The 20,286-nt window shown below is 41.8% G+C and overlaps 1 protein-coding gene across 10 annotated transcripts in view; it reads right to left on the bottom strand.

The window, feature by feature from the left end:
- The window catches only part of ABI1 (abl interactor 1), a 97,595-nt gene that overhangs the window by 43,511 nt on the left and 33,798 nt on the right, over nt 1-20,286 (bottom strand). For all 10 annotated transcript variants that reach the window (XM_004588435.3, XM_036495153.2, XM_004588436.4 and 7 more), the window contains exon 2: nt 13,824-13,991. In XM_004588435.3, the coding sequence (XP_004588492.2) occupies nt 13,824-13,991 (168 nt within the window). The remainder of the gene's footprint in view (nt 1-13,823; nt 13,992-20,286) is intronic.

Here is a 20,286-nt window from a genome sequence, read left to right as displayed (position 1 = left end):
GATCACCTTCCCACTCCCCCATTGATTACTGGAGGCAAAGTGTGGCCTTGAGAATTGGCTTCTGCACAGATCACACTAAACAGACGCAGGCTAGCCTGCTGTTTACTTGGAAAACGCCCATCTTCAATTTCTCAAAGATACTGCTTCCTTTGATGCTGGGCTTACTAACAGCAGTTTGCTCTCTGATGGTTCAGGAAGACTGCTGCTATTTGCTTCATTGCTGCTAAACATACTGCTCTTGATCAGAAGCTTAAGAGCTCCAACATGAAGCAGAAACAAAGAATACCAGCTATTCCCCTGACACGACATAAATCTCTCACCCACATTAAGGGAAATGAAAGAGCTTAGAACTTTGATTTACTTTTCCAAATAAAGCTATGGGCATGTTCTTCAGTCACCCATGTCTTTGTCTTTACTTGTTATTACTTCAGACTGGAATGCTTCCATATTCCACAACCCAAAAAACCACATACACTTCAAGACCAAACTCAAATGTCACTCCTACAATACTACCCAAACTACATGCCCAAAACACCCTTTTCTCCATTAAAGTATTCATTAAGTCTTCCCCATATTGTATTTATGGTATACATCTAGCGCCTCCCAAATGGACCCTTTAAAAAACAAGATTTATTTATGTATTTTTAAAGAAAGAGAAAGAGGATCCATCCATTAGTTCACTCCCCAGAGAGCTGCAACAATAAGTGCTGGGCCATTGCAAAGCCAGGAACTTCATCCTGGTAGCCCACATGGGTGGCAGGAGCCCAAACACTTAGTCCATCCTCCACTGCTTTTCAAAGGCCATTAGCAAGAAGCTGGATCAGAAATCATACAACCAGACACTAAAAGCCATTCTGTGAGATGCCAGTGTTGCAAGCAGCAGCTTTACCTGCTATGCCACAAAGCCAGCAATCCCTCTTCCTCTCCTCCAAAGAATACTTACTTGTTCTATAGTGGCTAAGAAACTAAAATCAACATTTGTTGCTTATTCTTTTATGGTTCTGACCTTTGGATGACAGACAATATGGAAATATGATTAGTGAAATGAAGGTCTCTTACTACCCATTTAGTTTGTTACCAAGCAAATTGAGAAACTGGAATTTTTTCAGCCAAAGTGACACTCAAGGTGTCCATTTCTCTGGGGATGCTCAGTGACAGGCAAAGGAACCAGTAGCAACAGCAGGCCCCATGCACCCATGCCCAGGGAAGAGTTCTGACAGTGACTCTCAGGAGGCAGTTCAGGCAACAACACTACAGGTGCTTTCCAAGCCAGGGCTTGAAATCAGCTTGTTTAAGTCAGTCATTTTGGTGGCACCAGCAGTGCTTAGAGTTTCAGTTGTGTGGAGTTACAGAATGTGCTCTCAGGAATCTAGTGTACAGCAGCAACAGCCACAATGGTTGCTGCTTCCTGGACTTTCACGTGAAAATTACAAGTAACATGCTAGCAGGCAGAAGCATACCAAGGAAAGAAAGTTGAGTAATACCTCAACAAGAGCCCAGCAACCTGTTAACACATGCTAGAGGAGAAAACGACTGACAAATGAGGCTATAATCTTTATTTTGAAATTCCCTTTGAACACAGAAAGTTTTAATTTCCTGAATTCAGGGTTAGTCAAACAGCTATCTGTCCAACATGCATATCATCTCCACTGCATGCTTTCTGAGTCTTCCTGGATCTAGTCATTTTAGACGGCATCTTGGACATGGGAAGTGAGACCTTTCAAAAATTCGAGATCCTGCTGGAGGCCTCTGAAAGATTCAGTTAAATAATGAAACACCAATTCTTCTCTAGGACACACAGCAGCTAAAATCTTCAAACCATTCTTTTAGTACTGGCTTTCTTGTCTGCAGTGCATTGTACAGACAGCCCTGGGGGAAAGTTTTAATGTAAAATGTGAGTTCTCATTCTTCTACTTTTTACCTTTCACTTTCCAATTGCTATGTCCCCAGGAACTCTGCCCTCTGGGTTGTCGTGGACGTTCTCTGGGCCATCTCAGATTCACAGGTTGGCTCGGAGTCTAAGTTAACTAAGAGCAGACTAGTTTGCTTGGGACTGTCACATCATCAGCTCGGGAATGATGTTTGGCTGGTTTACTTACTTGAGCTGAAACTATATTCCTCTCTTTGATTATATTTTATTTTAGATGGCTTTCTGATATTCCAGAGTTTAATCAGTTGTTCAATCAGAGGTAGTATAATAGTTGATACATGTGTTAGCAGTGAGTAGCTGGTATATGTAAGTCTTTGAGTTGTCCTAAGTGTGGACTTTGCAGATCAGTAAACTTAGAGGAGGGAGGGAGTTGGACCGCAGGTAAGAGAAGCAGAAAAATACTGTCAATTTTCTCAGCAAGTAACATTTTAAAACCAAATACAGGCTGGCTTTGGCTTACAGGTTTAAAAGCTGATTAAGATTCTCACATTCGGGAGCCAGCGCTGCTCAAGCTCTGGCTCCTCCACTTTCCATCCAGTTCCCTGCAATGTGCCAGCTAAAGCAGCAGAAAATGGCCTAAGTGCTTGAGCTCCTGACTCCCACCCACGTGGGAGACCTGGAAGAAGCTCCTGGCTCCAGCCTGACCCAGCCCTGGCTGTTGTGGCCATATGGGGAATCAGTCAGTGGATGGGAGACGACTTCTTCCTCCCTCCCTCCCTGCCCTCTTCTCTCCCTCTGACACCCTGCCTTTCAAAATGCTAGAATCAATATAAGCCTTCTTTACAACATTTCACCAACTCTTAATAAACACTTGGTGCAACCTCATGGAGCTTCCTTCTGGATAGTTAACCCACTATCCAGTCCACTGGGTTATGTGGTTTGATTCCACACAGAGAGGGCATGGAAACCTTCTCTCCAGTCTGGGCCCTAACCTTGACACTGACCTGTAAAGCTCATTTGGCTAGCCCTGCTCTGTATTCTTTAATAAAACTGTAATCATAAAGAGAGTGGCTTCCCAAATTTTTTGAGTATTGATAGTGAATTATCAACCGTGAGGGAGGCTGTGGAAATCCACCCAGATTTGTAACCAGTTTCTCTAAAGAAAATTACAAATGGGAACCCAACTTGTTAATGGCATCAAATTGGGTGCAGGCCTGTGGGTCTGCTGTGGCACCGGTGGTCAGTTTCAGAATACACTGCAGTATTCCAGTTAATATCACAATACTAACCCCTGAAAGGAGCTTCTTCCATCTCTTCTCATACAAGCTCAGCTCTAATATGTGGAATACAACACAACAGGAATGAAGTCATAAACCTGTGTAACTAGCACCACGTAATTTGCCCAAGCCACAGTCCTGTTCCTCAAAATTTCCAGTTCCTTACAAATTTCAGCAAAACCAATCTCCTGAAAAATTACCTTTTAAATATATTAACTACTGAAAAGAACCTGCAGTCAAATCCCAAGAGCATGGTAAAATTGTTTGAAATAAATGTTTCAGTACCAATGTAGCAGAGGTTGGCAAATTTTCCTGAACAAAGACAGATAGTAAATATTAAGGCTTTCCTTGCCATAAGGTTTCTGTCAGAACTATTCAATGCTGCCACTGTGTCACTAAAGCAACACAGCAATATATAAATAATGGAACACTATATGCGCCAGTAAAATTTTATTGATAAAAAAATGGGGGAAGGGTACCTGGCACACAGCCCTACAATTACATCACAAATGAATTTAGTGGGCACTGCATACTGAGTAATTATTCAAATAAGGCATGTAACTGCTCTCATGCTATAAAGCTTTGGTATTCTTTTTATTTAAAAAAAAAAAAGTTGTTTATTTTTATTGCAAAGGTAGAGAGGAGGAGAGACAGAGAGGAAGATCTTCTGTCCAATGGTTCACTTCCCAAGCGACTGCAATGACTGGAGCTGAGCCAATCCAAAGCCAGAAACTTCCTCCAGGTCTCCCACGCCAGTGCAGGTTCCCAAAGCCTTGGGCCGTCCTCAACTGCTTTCCCAGGCCACAAGCAGGGAGCTGGATGAGAAATGTAGCTGCTGGAATTAGAACCGGCGCCCATATGGGATCCCCCCTGGCGCATTCAAGGCAAGGACTTTAGCGCTATGCTATCACCTCGGGCCCAGAGCTTTGGTATTCTATCAATAACACATCATCCAGGGGTTTGTGTTATGGCACAGAGCTAAGCCACTGCATACCAGTGACAACATCCCATGTGCGCACCAGTTCAAGTCCCTGTATATGCACCTGGGAAAGCAGAAGACATCTAAGTACCTGGGCTCCTGCCACCCACAAGAGGCACCGGGATGAAGATCCAAGTTAGTGGTTTCAGCCTGGCCCAGCCCCAGTCATTGAGGCCATTTGGGGAGTCAATGAACAGATGGATAATCTCTTTCTGTACCTCTGCCATTCAAATATTAAAAAATAATAATAATAATAGTCTAAAAGATTATCCTCAGCTTACGGTGCATGCGCCACATCGAGGACCCTGAGATAACACTGGGTGACATTCCCTCCACTCCTGGGTGTTGATGCAGTTGTTTTGCTGAGAGCAGCCCTCTCCCCTTCTCTCTCCACTTTCCTCCAATACCAGAAGAAAAAAGGAAATTGGATGTCTTTGTGTCGTCCACTTTCCCATATTCCTTGACCCTCCCCCCACACTGGTGAGCCATATGGGCATGCATCCCTCTCAACCGTGTGGACATCATAAAAAATAAAATAAATTTATTATCCATATTTTTAAAAAGTGTCATAATCTAAAAGATTAGTACATTTGTTAACAATAAAAGTAAAAGAGAAATCTATACTTACAAGTCATACATTAGTCAGAAATGTGTTTCCTTGGAAAGAAATGTCTAAAGGGAGACTAGAAAGAGGGGAGGGCACTGGTGAGCATGAGAGCTGGGATGGAGGCAGATCAGGCAGGGCAGGGCCACATCTGATGGCCTACATGTGAGCTGGATCAGGGAAAAGTCAGGCTGGGTTGACTGTACTTTCTGGTACATGCATAAGCCAGTGTCGGTGTGGATTGAGTGGGCTTTATCACGGCATCGGCTGGCAGATGCTGGCACAGGGGCCAAATTCTGTCAGGCGCAGTCATGGCTTAGACAGATGGTGGCACCCACTGGCACCACTGTGGAATGGATAGTGGGGCTGTTTGGGATGAACTGGGCTTCAATACCCATTAACCTGTACAAGAGCTGAATGGGATGTGGGACAAATGGGACCAGTCTGCTGTACATACTGGCCAGCACAGGAACCAGGGCTGGGGCAGCCTGGTGGGAGTTTTTGTGGGTTGCTCCAACCAGACTGCAGCTCCCACTGATTTACGTGTAGGCCGAGTATGTGGAGGGCAGGATTGGGCCAGGCTCCAACACTGATCTGGTTTCATAAAACATGGGCTGGAGACAGAACTGACCCAGCAATTGCAACTCCCAGTGTGTGTGTAGGTTGATGTGGGTGGATGAAAGCCACATCGGGCTCCCTGCACATATTTTACATCCAGAGAAGATAACTATCATCTACTACAGCTTGTTCCTCTATAGATTTGCCTTGTTAGAAACTATGCCTAATGACAAAATGGGAGGTTGGTGTGCTGGCCCGATGAGTTAGAGCGCCACTAACAACACCAGTGCCCAACATCAGAGCACCAACTAAAGTCCTGGCTGTTTTGCTTACAATGCAGCTCCTTGCTAGTGAACCTGGGAAAGGGGCAGAAGATGACCCAAGTATGTGGACCTTTATCACCCTTGTGGGAAGACCAGAAGAGAATTCCTAGCTCTTGGCTTCCTCCCAGGGTCTCATTATTGTCGCCATCTCTCCCTATTTTCAAATAAACTTTTTTTTTTCTTTTTTTTTTTTATTATTATTATTATTTAACTTCATTAATTACATTGTATTATGTGACACAGTTACATAGATATCAAATAAACTTTTAAACATAGAGGCCAGCATTGTGGTGTACAGGGCTTAAGCAGCTGGCTGCTCTATTTATGATCCAGCTCCTTTCCTAATGTGCCTGGAAAAGCAGAAGATGGCTGAAGTTTTAGGCCACTGGCACCTACATGGGAAACCTAGAAGAAGCTCCTGGTTCCTGGCTTCAAACTAGCCCCGCTCTGGCTAGTACTTGACATTTGGGATGTTTTCCAGCAAATGGAAAGTCTCTCTCCCACTCCTCTGTAAACTCTATTTTTCAAACAAATAAATAAACTCTTTTAAAAAGTAACTATTCCTGAGCCGAGCACACTGACTTAGTGGCTAAATCCTTGCCTAGCATGCACCGGGATCCCATGTGAGTGCTGGTTTATGTCCCAGCTGATCTACTGCCCATACAGCTCCCTACTTGTGACTAAAAAAAACAGTAGAGAATGGCCCAAAGCACCCGCATGGGAGACCCTAGAAGAAGCTCCTGGCTCCTGGCTTCAGATCAGTTCAGCTCAGGCCATTGCGGATACTTGGGGAGTAAACCAGTGAGGCGAAGATCCTGCTTTGTCTCCTCCTCTCTGCAAATCTGACTGCCTTTCCAATAAAAATAAATAAATCTTTTTTTTAATGTAACTATTCCAGAATAAGAAATAAACTAAGCCAGAATGCTTAGTTTAAAATTAAAGAGTTGTCTCCCCTCCAAAGAAGGAGGTAAAGCAGTTTGCCACAAATTATTTTAGTGTTTGTTTTCAATATTCACAACAAAAATATGAAAGAACTGTTTAGGATGGGTATCAATCATAAAATAACAAGAATGGAGGACAGAAGATATCCCTCCCTGTCTGTCCTCCTCTCCATATCTGACTTTTTTTTTAAAGACTTATTTATTTTTACTGGGAAGTCAGATATACACAGAAGAGGAGGAGAGACAGAAAGGAAGATCTTCTGTCCTATGGTTCACTCCCCAAGTGGCCGCAACAGCCAGTCCTGCGCCGATCCGAAGCCAGGAGCCAGGAACTTCTTTCTGGGTCTCCCGCACGGGTTCAGGGTCCCAATGCTCTTGGCCATTCTTGACTGCTTTCCCAGGCCACAAGCAGGAAGCTGGATGGGAAGTGGAGCTGCCAGAATTAGAACCGGCGCCCATATGGGATCCCGGCGCATTACAGGCGAGGATTTTAGCCTTTAAAAATATAACAAGGATGAAGACTTAAAAAACTACTCTCGGGCCTGGCATGATGGCTCAATGGCTAAATCCTCACCTATGGAGCCCGGTACCGTGGCCTAGCAGCTAGAGTCCTCACCTTTCATCAGCCAGGATCCCAAATGGGTGCTGCGGGAATGAATCAATGGATGGAAAATTTCTTTTTCTTTCTCTCTCTATCCCTTTCAAAATAAATAAATATAACTTTAAAAAACAATACTAACAATTTTACAGATGCTAAAACACTATATTTTAGTCCATAAAAATGACAAAGAACCAACATTTGGACTGGATTTCATTAGATTATCAATATTTGTTTCCCATGGCTTCTGCAACAAATTTTCACAAATTTAATGATGTAAAACTACAGAAATGTAACGTCAGGCAGTTCTGGTGGCCAAAAGTCTGAACTGAGTCTTACAGAGTCAGCCGGCTCATATTCCCTCAGAAGGCCCCGGGGAAGAATCTGTTTTCTTGTCTCCCCAGATCCAGGCAGCTACTGCCATTGTGTGACTGGTCACAGCGTCATCCCAGGTCCTGCTCCTGTTGCTGTATCACTTTCTGCTGCTCTGTGTCAATTCCTCCTCTGTCTGCCTCTTTCCAGGGCATGTGTGATCACACTGCTGCATCACAGCATAATCCAGGATAATCTCCCCATCTCAAGATCTCTAATTTGTATTTTACAAAGCTCTTTTTGCCATATAGGGCAGCATTCCCATCTCTAGAGATTAAAACCATTAATGCAGTCTAACACAGCACAGTTGCCTCAGAAACGTCAGATAGGTACAGAAATCCACTAGAGTACTGAAGACTAAAGTTACTATATTTTTCTCCTGGTGAGCCAGCCAACCAAGTGAGTGCTGAGTGCTCCTAATTCTTTAACTCATCATACCCTGTTTTTCTCATTTTGAATGACAATCATCAACCTGTCATTACTGAGCATTCTGTTGAAAGATTGTAAGTCCATAAAAGCAGACAAAGACGGTAAAATGATGATGGAAAAGTGTGGTCCTTAGTTTATCAGGACAGCCCTAACCAAGTAACACGGATGGAATAACTTAAACAACAAATATGTCTTTGTCACATGCTAAGTGTTACAAGTTGAGAAGGCCGAATTCCTCAAAGAGCCTTTCTCTGTGACTTATCGGGGGTAATCTCTGCATCTTCCCACTTAGCTTGTCTGTGTGTTCTAACCACTTCTTCTCAGAAAACCAATCCTAGGATTATAGTCCACACCAATAACCTCATTTTAACTTCATTACCTCTTTAAAACCAGGCATACTACTGAGGTAAGAACTCCCATTTTAGGGGAACACAACTTGATCCTAAGAATTTTGGAGCACACAATTTATTCTGTGAAGTTTACAATAGCAAAGACATGGAAACAGTCCAAATGCCCATCCAAAGTGGAGCAGTTAAAGAAACTGTGGTATGTGTATTCTGTGGAGTATTACTCATCCATTAAAAAGAATGAAATTATATCATTTGCAACCAGATGGTCCCAACTAGAGAACATTATGTTCAATGAAATAAGCCAATCCCAAACGACAAATACCATATGTTCCCAAATGTGAAGACACAATGTGACATGCATCCCTACTTTCAAATCAAAGATAGACTCCCAATGAAACTGTTGGACATACCTAGACAATGGGATGATGGACTATTAGACATTGTCTGTACCAACAATGTTGGGACACACTTAAATAACAGACAGATGGAATTATAACTCCTTATGGAGGACTATACTATTGTAACAATATGGGAAAAATCAGCTGGGGGGGGGAATGAGTTCTAGACTCTATGGAATTGTATCATAAAATCCAAAATTTAAAAATAAAGAAGAATTTTGGAGCACATAAATTATTCTGTGAAAGTGTTAAGGTAGGGCTAGATCCAAAAATTCCTGGACTACCTCTAAAAATTGATTGAGGGGCCCGGCACAATAGTTTGGTGGCTAAATTCTCACCTTGTATGCACCAAGATCCCGTATGGACAACAGTTCATATCCCAGCTGCTCCTCCTCCAATCCAGCTCCTTTTTGTATCCTGGGAGGGCAGTGGTAGACAGCCCAAGGCTTTGGAACCTGCACCCGCACGGAAAACCCAGGAGAGGCTCCTGGCTTTGGATCAGTTCACTGTGGCCATTACAGCCACTTGGGGGGGAGTCAACCATAGGACAGAAGATCTTTCTGTATCTCCTTCTCTCTGCAAATTTGCCTTTCCAATAAAAATAAGAAAATCCTTAAAAAAAAAAGTTGATTGAAGAAACTGAAGATAAATATCCACAATCTAATAAGGATTAGTTAGAAAATCCTTGATATTAATGCTAAGGGTACTAAAACTACAACTAGAAAACAGAACAAGAATTTTTCAATTAAAAAAAAAACAAAGAAAAAGAAACTGCAACTTGAAATACATGACTAATTAGGAAGGATTTTAAAAGCAGGAAAAGGGTCCTGCATGATAACCTAGTGGCTAAATCCTTGCCTTGCATGCACCAGGACTCCATATGGCCTGGGAAAGCAATAGAGGATGACCCAAAGCCTTTGGACTCTGCACCCATGTGGGAGGCCCAGAAAAAGCTCCTGGCTTCAGATCAGCTCAGTTTCAGCCATTGGGGCCACTTGCAGGGTAAACCAGAAGACGGAAAATATTTCACTCTCTCTCCTCCTCTCTGTAAACGTGACTTTCAAATAAAAATAAACGACCGTAAAAAAAAGAAAAATAAAGCAGACATGAGAATCAAATGTCTTCTATTAGGCATAAGAGACATGCAAAAATGTAAAAGTTACTCTCAACTTTTTGTTTCAAAATGTTATTTTTCATGGATTTTTCACTTGGGGGGATTTATAGTCACTGCATAGTGGAGACTCACGTCCAGATGTGAAGGATACAGTGCAGCGTGCATCCCTACCTCCAGATCAAGGATGGACTCCCGGTGAAGCTGTTGAATGTGTCATGTCAATGGGATGTGGAACTCCCTGACATTGTCCACGTCCGCAGAGATGGACTTAAGACTGTTTATGAGGAACTACGCTGTGGAATAATATGGGAGAACTCAGTGTGTGTGTGTGTGTGTGTGTGTGTGTGTGTGTGTGTGTGTGTGGTGAGGGTGGACTTGGAGAGGGGGTAGGGGAAATCCAAGGCCTATCAAACCATATCATAATAATAATAATAAAATGAAAATAAATAAGAAAAATTTTATTAACTTATAATGAGATTCTTTTACTCTTAACTAAGTTAACAATTATGTTTTAATTTCTAATATGATTAACAGTGGAAGATGTAATGATCTAATCCAAATTCCTTTAGAAAATTCAATGATTTGAACTGTAACCGTGAGAACCAAGAGCACTGCATTCAGGGAGCCTTTCCGTTCTGAGTACTCTGCCTCCTCAGGGCCTGTGAGAACTAAGACTGTCTATAGAAAACTAAATGGTCCCCTCAGAGAACCATTTACTCCAGAAGTTCATTACCTAAGACTAACTAGTCCATTACAGAACAATCAGGGACTGGGTCAATCTGTTCAATTCCTACATTTTAGAGCACCATGACAAATGAAGGCACTGTGATAAAGAGAAAGCGTGAAGATCATCTGGGAGTTAGTACAACCAGTTTTGGATTTCTAATGATACTTCATGACCTACAAAAACAGCGGCTAAACAAAACAACTTGATGTACTTCCAATTCTAAATTTTATGATTCAAGGAAAGTCCAAAACCAGGAAAACAAAGTATAATGCGATTATATAGCTAAACAAAACAAGGACTAACCATGAAAAGGTTCAGAAAGGAAGCAATTCAGAAGATTTTAACAGTTGCAGACTCACTCCCTCCCAACTATCCTGTGAACAGAAATATTACAAGACACTAGTATTAAACAAACAAAACATTAAAGGAATATTAACTGATAAAATGACCTGGTAAGAGCTGATTCCACGATATAGCACATTAAACTGCTGCTTGGGAGTGTGGATTCTCTCAGGGATTGTTTTTTTAAATAACATTTTTAAAAGAAAAATATTCTCCAAAAAGCCTATTTCTAAATGATTTTAACCAGTCTGGGTTAAACTAAGAATTCAAAATGCAATATACACTTCACAACTGAAAAATTTCATCACTATTTTAGGTACTTTAAACTTTATCTGTGACTCAGTAATCAACTGATAGGAGCGTTATTTGTAAATGTGCTGAGATAACTCACAATCTAGACAAACAAAAGTATCTCCCATGGAATGAATTGGATTTGGTAAGCTTTCACAGACTCAGCAACAGTGAGCATTCAGTGTGGTGATAAACATGGGGTTTGGGACCCAGACTCTCTTTTGTGGGACTACCTGAGTTCAAGTCCCAGCCCCACTTCAAATTCCAGCTTCCTGGAAACGCAAATTCTGGGAAACAGCAGCTCTGGTATACGGAATCCTGTCACCCTTGTGGGAGATCTGGACTGGGAACTGGGCTCCTGGCTGCAGCCTGGCCCACTCCCTACATAACCCAGACCCAGTTGCTACAACCATTTGGGGACTGAACTGGTGGGTGAAGATTCTCTCTCTCTGCCTTTCAAATCAATATAATTACAAAAACATTAAACATTTTTCTTTGAAAAAAATAGACTAGTAGAACACAAGAAACAAGGTGAGCAGAGGGATCAAATGTTCTGCTACTGGAGAAACAAACACAGGCAGTTCTTGCTTTGCATAGTCCAGGCAGGCATGAACTTCAGTTAAATTATATGAGTCCCCCAACAACATCGTTCAAATTCAACCACAAGAACTTTGCTGCTAGCTCCTCAACCCACATTCACATAAATAATAGATGAACATTATGATTCATGGTCAATTATGTCACCATTTCAAGATTCATTGGTGACTGGTAAATGATCACTGTACAGCTATAATTTGGTTCACCTACATAGGCAAGTACATCACTGTGTTGCTTCCTTAACTCCGAACCTTGTAATATTTAATCAAAATGCACAGAAGAGAAAACTGGTCAATACATAAGGCTAGAAATTAAATTAAAATTGCACATAACCAGATTTACAAAGGAAACAGCTGACTATAGCAATGCTGACACTGCAGTCATCCAACCAACTCTAGACATGCAGCCCAAGGAACACTGTGCAGGCCGACTCATTTACATCAATGAACCAAGCGGCTGAAATAAAGATGATACTACTACCTATAAGAGAACGCCTGTTATTTATAACAATCAAAACCTGAGTGCAATCCAGATATCCTCAACTTATGAACAGATCAACAAAATGTGCCACAATGGAAGCTACTCAGCAACAAAAAGCAATGAACTATTTTTGAAAACATGAATGAATCTCAAACTAACAGTATTTAGTAAGAAAAGCCACACACATATACTTCCAAAAATAGCATTTATTGTATGACTCTTTCATTTAAAATTCTAGAAAAATTAAACTATTCCTATAACAGAAAGCCTTCAGGAGACTACAGAAGACTTAAGAGCATGAAGAAATTACAGAGGGTGTTCACTATTTTGAATGTGTTGCTGAACTCAGGTATGTATATGTGGCAAAGCTTTTCAAAAATGTGTGCTTTGGGGGGGGGCCAGCGTGGTAGCCTAGTGACTGGCATCCTTGCCTTGCATGCACCGGGATCCCATATGGGTGCCAGTTCTAGTACCGGCAGCCCCGCTTCCCATCCAATTCCATGCCTGGGAAAGCAGTCGAGGATGGCCCAAGGTCTTGGGACTCTGCACCATGTAAGAAACCCAGAAGAGGCTCCAGCCTCCTGGCTTCAGATTGGCACAGCTCTGGCCACTGCAGCTGCTTGGGGAGTGAACCATCAGATGGAAGATGTTCCTCTCTGTTTTTCCTCTCTGTATATCTGTCTTTCTAATAAAAATAAGAATAAAAGTTTTAAAAATGTGTGCTTTGCATCAGGGACCTGGGTTGATGTCAGGTGCTCTTTCCCCATCCCAGGTACTGAGGCAGTTAGGAGGTTAGTTGTGCCTTCTCCATTTGTCAATCCACTTCTCCCAGATACAGAAAGAAGAAAAAAGAAATTTAAAACAATAGTCTCGCCCACTTTCTCCTAACTCTCAATCCTTCCCACCCTGATCAACCATGTAAACATTTAAAAAAAAAAAAAAAACATGCTTTGGAGCTGCAATTGTGGCATAGCAAGTAAAGCCTCCACCTGGGATGCCAGCATCCCAGGTGGCATCCTGGCGGCTCCATTTCTGATACTGCCCCACGCTAATGTGCCTAGAAAAAAAAAAAAACAACAACAACAACGGAAGATGGCCCAAGTGCTTGGGCCCCTTTACCTACATGGAAGGCCAAGAGGAAGCTCCAGGCTCCTGGATTTGATCTAACCCGTCCCAGCTGTTGCAGCTATCTGGGGAACAAACCAGCAAAAGAAAGGTCTCTTCTCTGTCTCTCCCTTATTCACTCTCTTTCAAATCAGTAAATTTTCAAAACAGTATTTTAAAATGCGAACTTTAATAAGTGTAATATATTGTACCTCCAAAAAAATCTAATAGCAGTTACAGTTGCAAAACAATGTACTCAAATAAACCAAACTGAATACCCAAAAAATGATCAATTTCACTGCTTTTAATTTCACAACAACGAAAAAAAGGCAAAGTTCAATATAAAAGCTAAAAGACATATTTAATATAATCAGTCAAGAAGATGAGAAAGGAATCTATGTTTCCAGGAAACCTGAACACATACTGCCAGCCAATGAAATGCTCATTTAAAGTTGTATACAAACGTTACCTGTGAGATATGATTGATGGAAGATTCCATTCTCCGCAGCTGGGAGGCCTGAATGTCCAGCAATTGGAGTACATTGTTGGCCAGTGCATTTATTTGATAAGCAACACTAGCCAGAGACTGGGTCGTGTAGGCTTTGGTCTCCTCTAAAGCTTTTCTCTTGTCTGTGGCCTGAAAGAATAAGAAAAAAAAAAAAAAACTTATTAAAACTAATAAATGCATTAAACACAGATTCACTCTATAGAAAGACAGTTATAATTAATTACAAAATAAAAATTAAGTCCGGCTAAATTTACAAGACAAAACATACTGCATCAATCTGAAAACAATGGTAAGCCATGGAAGAACCTACCTGCTAGCTCAGAACACCTCTCTTCTGAACAGTTCATCCAACTGAAACAAAGGGACTATCGCAGAATCAAGGACATGCTGTAACAGCTGGTTTTCATTCCCAAACCCCTTCCACCACCGATTCTTTACAGCCCAAACTCCCAAACCACAACAAAAGAGATTAAACCAATTCTCTTTATATTCCTGTTCTGCTAAACCACCATCAGAAAGAAACCCAACTTCCTTATTATGTATCATGATCAGGATTCTCATGCTCCAAAACATTCTAATGAATCCTATGCCTCAAACCCTTACCCAAACTTGGATCTGTAACTTGATCAAGTAAATAGCAAGAAATCCTCAAAGAAGACCAAAGTCAGTGGTAGGCCTTCAGTGCCTGGGTTCCAATCCCAGCTCCACTTCCAAGCCCAGCTTCCTGCTAACACATGTCCTGGCACGCAGCAGTAACGAACTCGAGGACCTGGGTCTCAGCCACATCAGTGGACTGAGTTCTTAGCTCCTAGTTTCAACCTGGCCAAACTTAGGTTGTTGAGGACATGTGGAGATTAAAGCAGTATGGAAGATTCTTGCCACACCTGTTTTCCTCACCAACTACATATGGAGAAGAGGGGGGAAAAATCAGCAACTCACAATACAATGAGTAAGTCCCAATAACAGAAAATGAATGTTGATGCAATAACTCATTAAAAAAAAAAAAAAAGGAATGCACCCACTCTTATCCATTTGAAAAGATATTCAACCTTGCCAATTACGGAAAAGAAACACAGATACATTCCATTTAGACACTATTCATCCAAATGGAAAACATACCAGTCTGATAATGTATGTATGCAGCACAATTGCTAGGAAAGACTCTGATACATTGTTTTCCAAGAAACTGAACAAAACTCTACTTTCATCCCAATAAGCTCACACTTAGGTATCCATCTCACAGAATCACTGTCAAAACACACACATAAAGATTTTGCATACAGACTCTTCTCAGCACTATTTGTAATAGCAGAAGAATAGAAACAACCACAGGGGACTCACTGAATGACTGTATCACTACACGCTGCAACTAGGTATGATTGTAAGGAACACTCAAGGAATCTCTTATCACTGTAACAGGATCTCCAGAAAATTACTAAAATGAAAACACAAACTGGGAGAAAAATGAGTATAGTATCTACCATTTTTACTAACAAAGAGGAAGAGATGAAAAATATAGGCTTATATTTTAAAAGAAGGAATAAGCCATGACATTAAAAAAAAAACTATGTATGGAGAAAACGGTAAAAAGTTTAGAGGAAATATCCACTAGAGATAGAATACGTTAAACATACCTTATCACCAAGACTTCTCTTTGGAACTGTGTAAATAATTTATATAACTATGAAATAAAACTGAATCTTCAAAAGGAATTCCCTCAATTACAAATTAGTCAACTGAGCCTAATGGTTGTGTATCCAATTAATAGTTATATCAAACAGAAACAACTCTAGAAATGACCTGAAATACCAGTAATTTGATTTTGCTTCTGAGACGTATCCTAACACAGAAATAACTGAAGACGGTATGGGTATAGGAAATTCAGGCTGTCAGCATTACTGAAATTATTAGCCTGAGATTTTTGTGTGTACAGAGTAGATACAGTAATAATTATGTACATGTCACTGAAAACTGGTATTCTGACATAGTTCAAAAGACATTCTGATATGTAAAGCAGGATGAAAAAAAAAAGCCAGTAGTTCTGGTTTTAAACTGAAAGTGTTAATGACCTAGCTGTGTCCAATTAAAAAGGCCCCAGAATAATGACTGCGTAGTTACCTGACCACACCTACTATTTATCCAGATTATGATCTCTGCACCATTCTCTGCAATAAAGAACCAGGACTCCTAGCTGGTTACAGGTCTAGGTCAGGCAATGTACAAGATGCATTTCAGACACCCTGCATACCAAAAGGTAATGGTTACGTGTTGATTATAGTTAATAAAAATGTATGGCATACTTGTAAATTGCTCTGGGCCTGGCAAAATGGCTCAAATGGCTAATCCTCCCCCTTGTAAATGCCAGGATCTTGCACTAGTGCCAGTTCATATCCAACTGTTACACATCCCATCCACATACCTAATTGTGGCCTGGGAAAGCAGCAGAAATTGATCAAAGCCTTGGGATCCTGCATCCACATGGGAAGTCCAGAAAATCCTGCCTCCTGACTTCGGATCATTTTAGTTCCTGCCTTTGTGGCCATCTGGGGAGTGAACCAACAGATGAAACACCTTTCTGTTTCTTGTTCTCTCTGTATCTCTGCCTTTCCATACAATTAAACCTTAAAAAGAAATTGCTCGTTAATTTTAGGGTTCTTACTCTGAAAACACTGATAAGGCATGTACATAATGTACACATATTTCAAAACATCATGGAATATGCCATGAATATAAACAATTTTTATATTTTACATTTTTTTTGTACCTTAATTTAAGAATCTTTAACAAACCCAAGGTGACTACGATTTTCTCAAAAACCACTCTGTAGTCATCACAAAACAGACTTGGGGCCAATTAAGTGACAATGAGGTCACTTAATTATAAGCATAACAGTGTATTCTAACAGTGTTCAAGTGAAACACTCCAGATGTTTCAACCTGCGAGTTTACAACAATTAGAAATAAAACAAACCGGGCCCACTGTGGTAGCCTAGTGCCTAAAGTACTTGCCTTGCATATACCAGGATCCCATATGGATGCTGGTTCACATCCCGAATGCTCCACTTCCCATACCGCTCCCTGCTTGTGGCCTGGGAAAGCAGTCGAGGATGGCCCACAGCCTTGGGACCCTGTACCCATGTGTGAGACCCACAGGGGTCTCCTGGATTTGGATCAGCTCAGCTACAGACCATACACTCACTTGGGGAGTGAATCAGTGGATGGAGGATCTTTCTGTCTCTCCTTCCCTCTGTACACCTGACTTTTCAATACAAATAAATTGATCCTTAAAAAAAAGAAAAGAACAAAGAAAGAAAATAAGCCAACTCCAAAGTCACTGCCCACATTTCAAGGGGAAAAGCAGTGTGCATTACTCAGGATGAAATGGGGAAGTCCATTTTCTTCAGTGCCCAGCTACACGTACAGTGGTAGAATCACCATGACAATTACAATTACAATCACCAGGACGCCCTCTACCTTGGACTGCTCTCCAGATCCTGACAATCCACTGCTTCCATTTCTGTCACTGCATTTTTGCCTTTTCCTAAAGTCTCATACAAATGGACTCGGAGCACAGTCGCTTGAATCTGGTTCCTTTCAGTAAGCACAGCACCTCTGAGAAGCATTCTTGTGACTGCTGAGTAGAGATTCACAGCAGGGATGTATCACACTCAGTTTATCTACTCATCAGCTGCTAGACATTCAGGTTGCTCCAGTCCAGCCACTACAGGTACTTGCAGATGTCTCCACGAGGACATGTGCTTTCACTTCTCTTTGGCAATACCTAGGTGGACTACGAACACGACTGCTGAGTCGGTGTTCAGGGCATGTTAACATCAGAGATGACAACAATCTTATGACAGAAAAACAGCATTATTTAGCATTCCCACTAGGAGTATATATGAGCTCTAGCTGCTCCTCACCCTGTCAACACTTGCGAGACAGTCTTTTTTCATTCTAACCATCTGATACATCTGCAGCATGATATACAGAAATTACAATTTGTACTTTCATCTTACTATCAAACTGTAATGGTTTCAAGTACCTAATGCTTCGGTACCACCCATTTATTTCCTTCCCATTAAAGCGTTTGTTCAAGCTTTTGCACAATTTTAAACTATGCTGTTTGCCTTCTTAGTGAATTATATTCCTTAATCTTTAAAAAATATATATTTATTTACAGAGATTCAGACTTACAGAGAGGAAGAGAGACACACAGTCAGATCCGAAGCCAGGAGCAAAGAGCTTCCTCTGGGTCTCCCACGTGGATGCAGGGTTCAAGGCTTTGGGCTATTCTTCAAGGTTTCCCAGGCCACAAGCAGGGAGCTGGATGGGAAGTGGAGAAGCTAGGATACGAACCAGTGCCCAAATGGGATCCTGGTCCATGTAAGGCAAGGACTTTAGGCACTAAGTTACCCTGCCCGGCCCTCCTTATATCTTCTATAAACAAATCTTTTTAGGTACATTTTACAAATATTTCTCTCCGTAGCTTGCTTTATATTGTATTTTAAGTGTCTTTTGAAGATAGACTATTTATACATTAAGTCCAATTTACGAAACTTTATTTCATATTTTGTCCCCAACTTGAAAATTTTGCCAATCTGTGCACTGGCTTTCCAATAAAAAAAAAACAAAATCTTTAAAAAAACTGACTGCAGGGCCCGGCGGCGTGGCCTAGCGGCTTAAGTCCTCGCCTTGAACGCCCAGGAATCCCATATGGGCGCTGGTTCTTCTCCCGGCAGCTCCACTTCCCATCCAGCTCCCTGCTTGTGGCCTGGGAAAGCAGTTGAGGACGGCCCAATCCATTGGGACCCTGCACCTGCGTGGGAGACCCAAAAGAGGTTCCTGGTTCCCGGCATTGGATCGGCGCGCACCGGCCCGTTGCAGCTCACTTGGGGAGTGAAGCATCGGATGGAAGATCTTCCTCTCTGTCTCTCCTCCTCTCTGTATATCAGGCTTTCCAATAATAATAAAATCTTAAAAAAAAAAAAAAACTGACTGCAAAAGTGTCTGTTTCTAGGATCATTTTTGGTTCTATTCTGTTGATTCCAATTGCTGGTATCTTCGTGCACTGACGATATCTTATTAAATCAGACATTACAAGTCTCTCAGACTCGTCTTCCTTTGTCAAGATTATCTAGACGTTCTGTTTGTCATATTTTCATGTAAGTTTTAAAACAAGCTTGTGAATTCCACAAACAAATCTGCTGAATTTTTGCCAGGATTATGTAGAATCTATAGGTAAATTTCAGGAAAAACTGCTATGCTAACAAAATTAAGTTTTCTAACACATGATCACATTCTACTATTTAGGTCTTCTTTAAAATCTCTCCGCAGGGCCAGCTTCATGGCATGGCAAGTTAAGCAGCCTCCTACAAGACATGATTCAATTTGGGTTGCTCCATTTGCAACCTAACTTCCTATTAATAATAATGAGCCTTCAAAAGGCAGCCGAAGACAGCCCACTTGTTTGAGCTCCTGCCACCCATGTGGAACATCAGAATGGAGTTCCAGGCTTCCCACTATAGCCAGACCCAGCTGCACTATTGCAGCCATGGTGTAAACCAGCGTATCAAAGGTGTGTGTCTGTCTCTTCCCAACTCTGCCTGCCTTTCAAATAAACCAATCTTAAAAAACACATCTTTTAGCATAGTTTAGTTTTCATGTACCAGTGACAGACTTCACATTTTTTAAAGATGTACTGGGCCCGGCGCAATGGCCTAGCAGCTAAAGTCCTCGCCTTAAATGTGCCACGATCGGGCCCGGCAGCATGGCCTAGCGGGTAAAGTCCTCGCCTTGAACGCCCCGGGATCCCATATGGGCGCCGGTTCTAATCCCGGCAGCTCCACTTCCCATCCAGCTCCCTGCTTGTGGCCTGGGAAAGCAGTTGAGGACGGCCCAATGCATTGGGACACTGCACCCGCGTGGGAGACCTGCGCGTACCGGCCCGTTGCGGCTCACTTGGGGAGTGAAACATCGGATGGAAGATCTTCCTCTCTGTCTCTCCTCCTCTCTGTATATCTGGCTTTCCAATAACAATAAAATCTTTAAAAAAAAAAAAAAATGTGCCACGATCCCATATGAGCACTGGTTCTAATCTCGGAGGCCCTGCTTCCCATCCAGCTCCTTGCTTGTGGTCCGGGAAATCAGTCAAAGATGACCCAAAACCATATGACCCTGCACCTGCATAGGAGATCCAGAAGAAGCTCCGGGCACCTGACTTCAGATTGGCTCAACTCCAGCCATTGTGGTCACTTGGGAAGTGAACCATTGGACGGAAGATCTTCCTGTTATCTTACTTTGAAATAAAAATAAATAAATCTTTAAAAAAAAAGATGTACAAAGACAAATGAAGAGGCAGAGGGAAAGAGACTCATACACAGGTTCACTCCCCAAACGGCTGCAATGGCCAGAGCTGAGCCCATGCA

Source organism: Ochotona princeps, chromosome 10, assembly GCF_030435755.1.
Source record: "Ochotona princeps isolate mOchPri1 chromosome 10, mOchPri1.hap1, whole genome shotgun sequence".
Classification (NCBI taxonomy): Eukaryota; Metazoa; Chordata; class Mammalia; order Lagomorpha; family Ochotonidae; genus Ochotona; species Ochotona princeps.
Note: the sequence above shows the minus strand (reverse complement) of the source record. Positions and strands in the feature narration are given on the sequence as shown.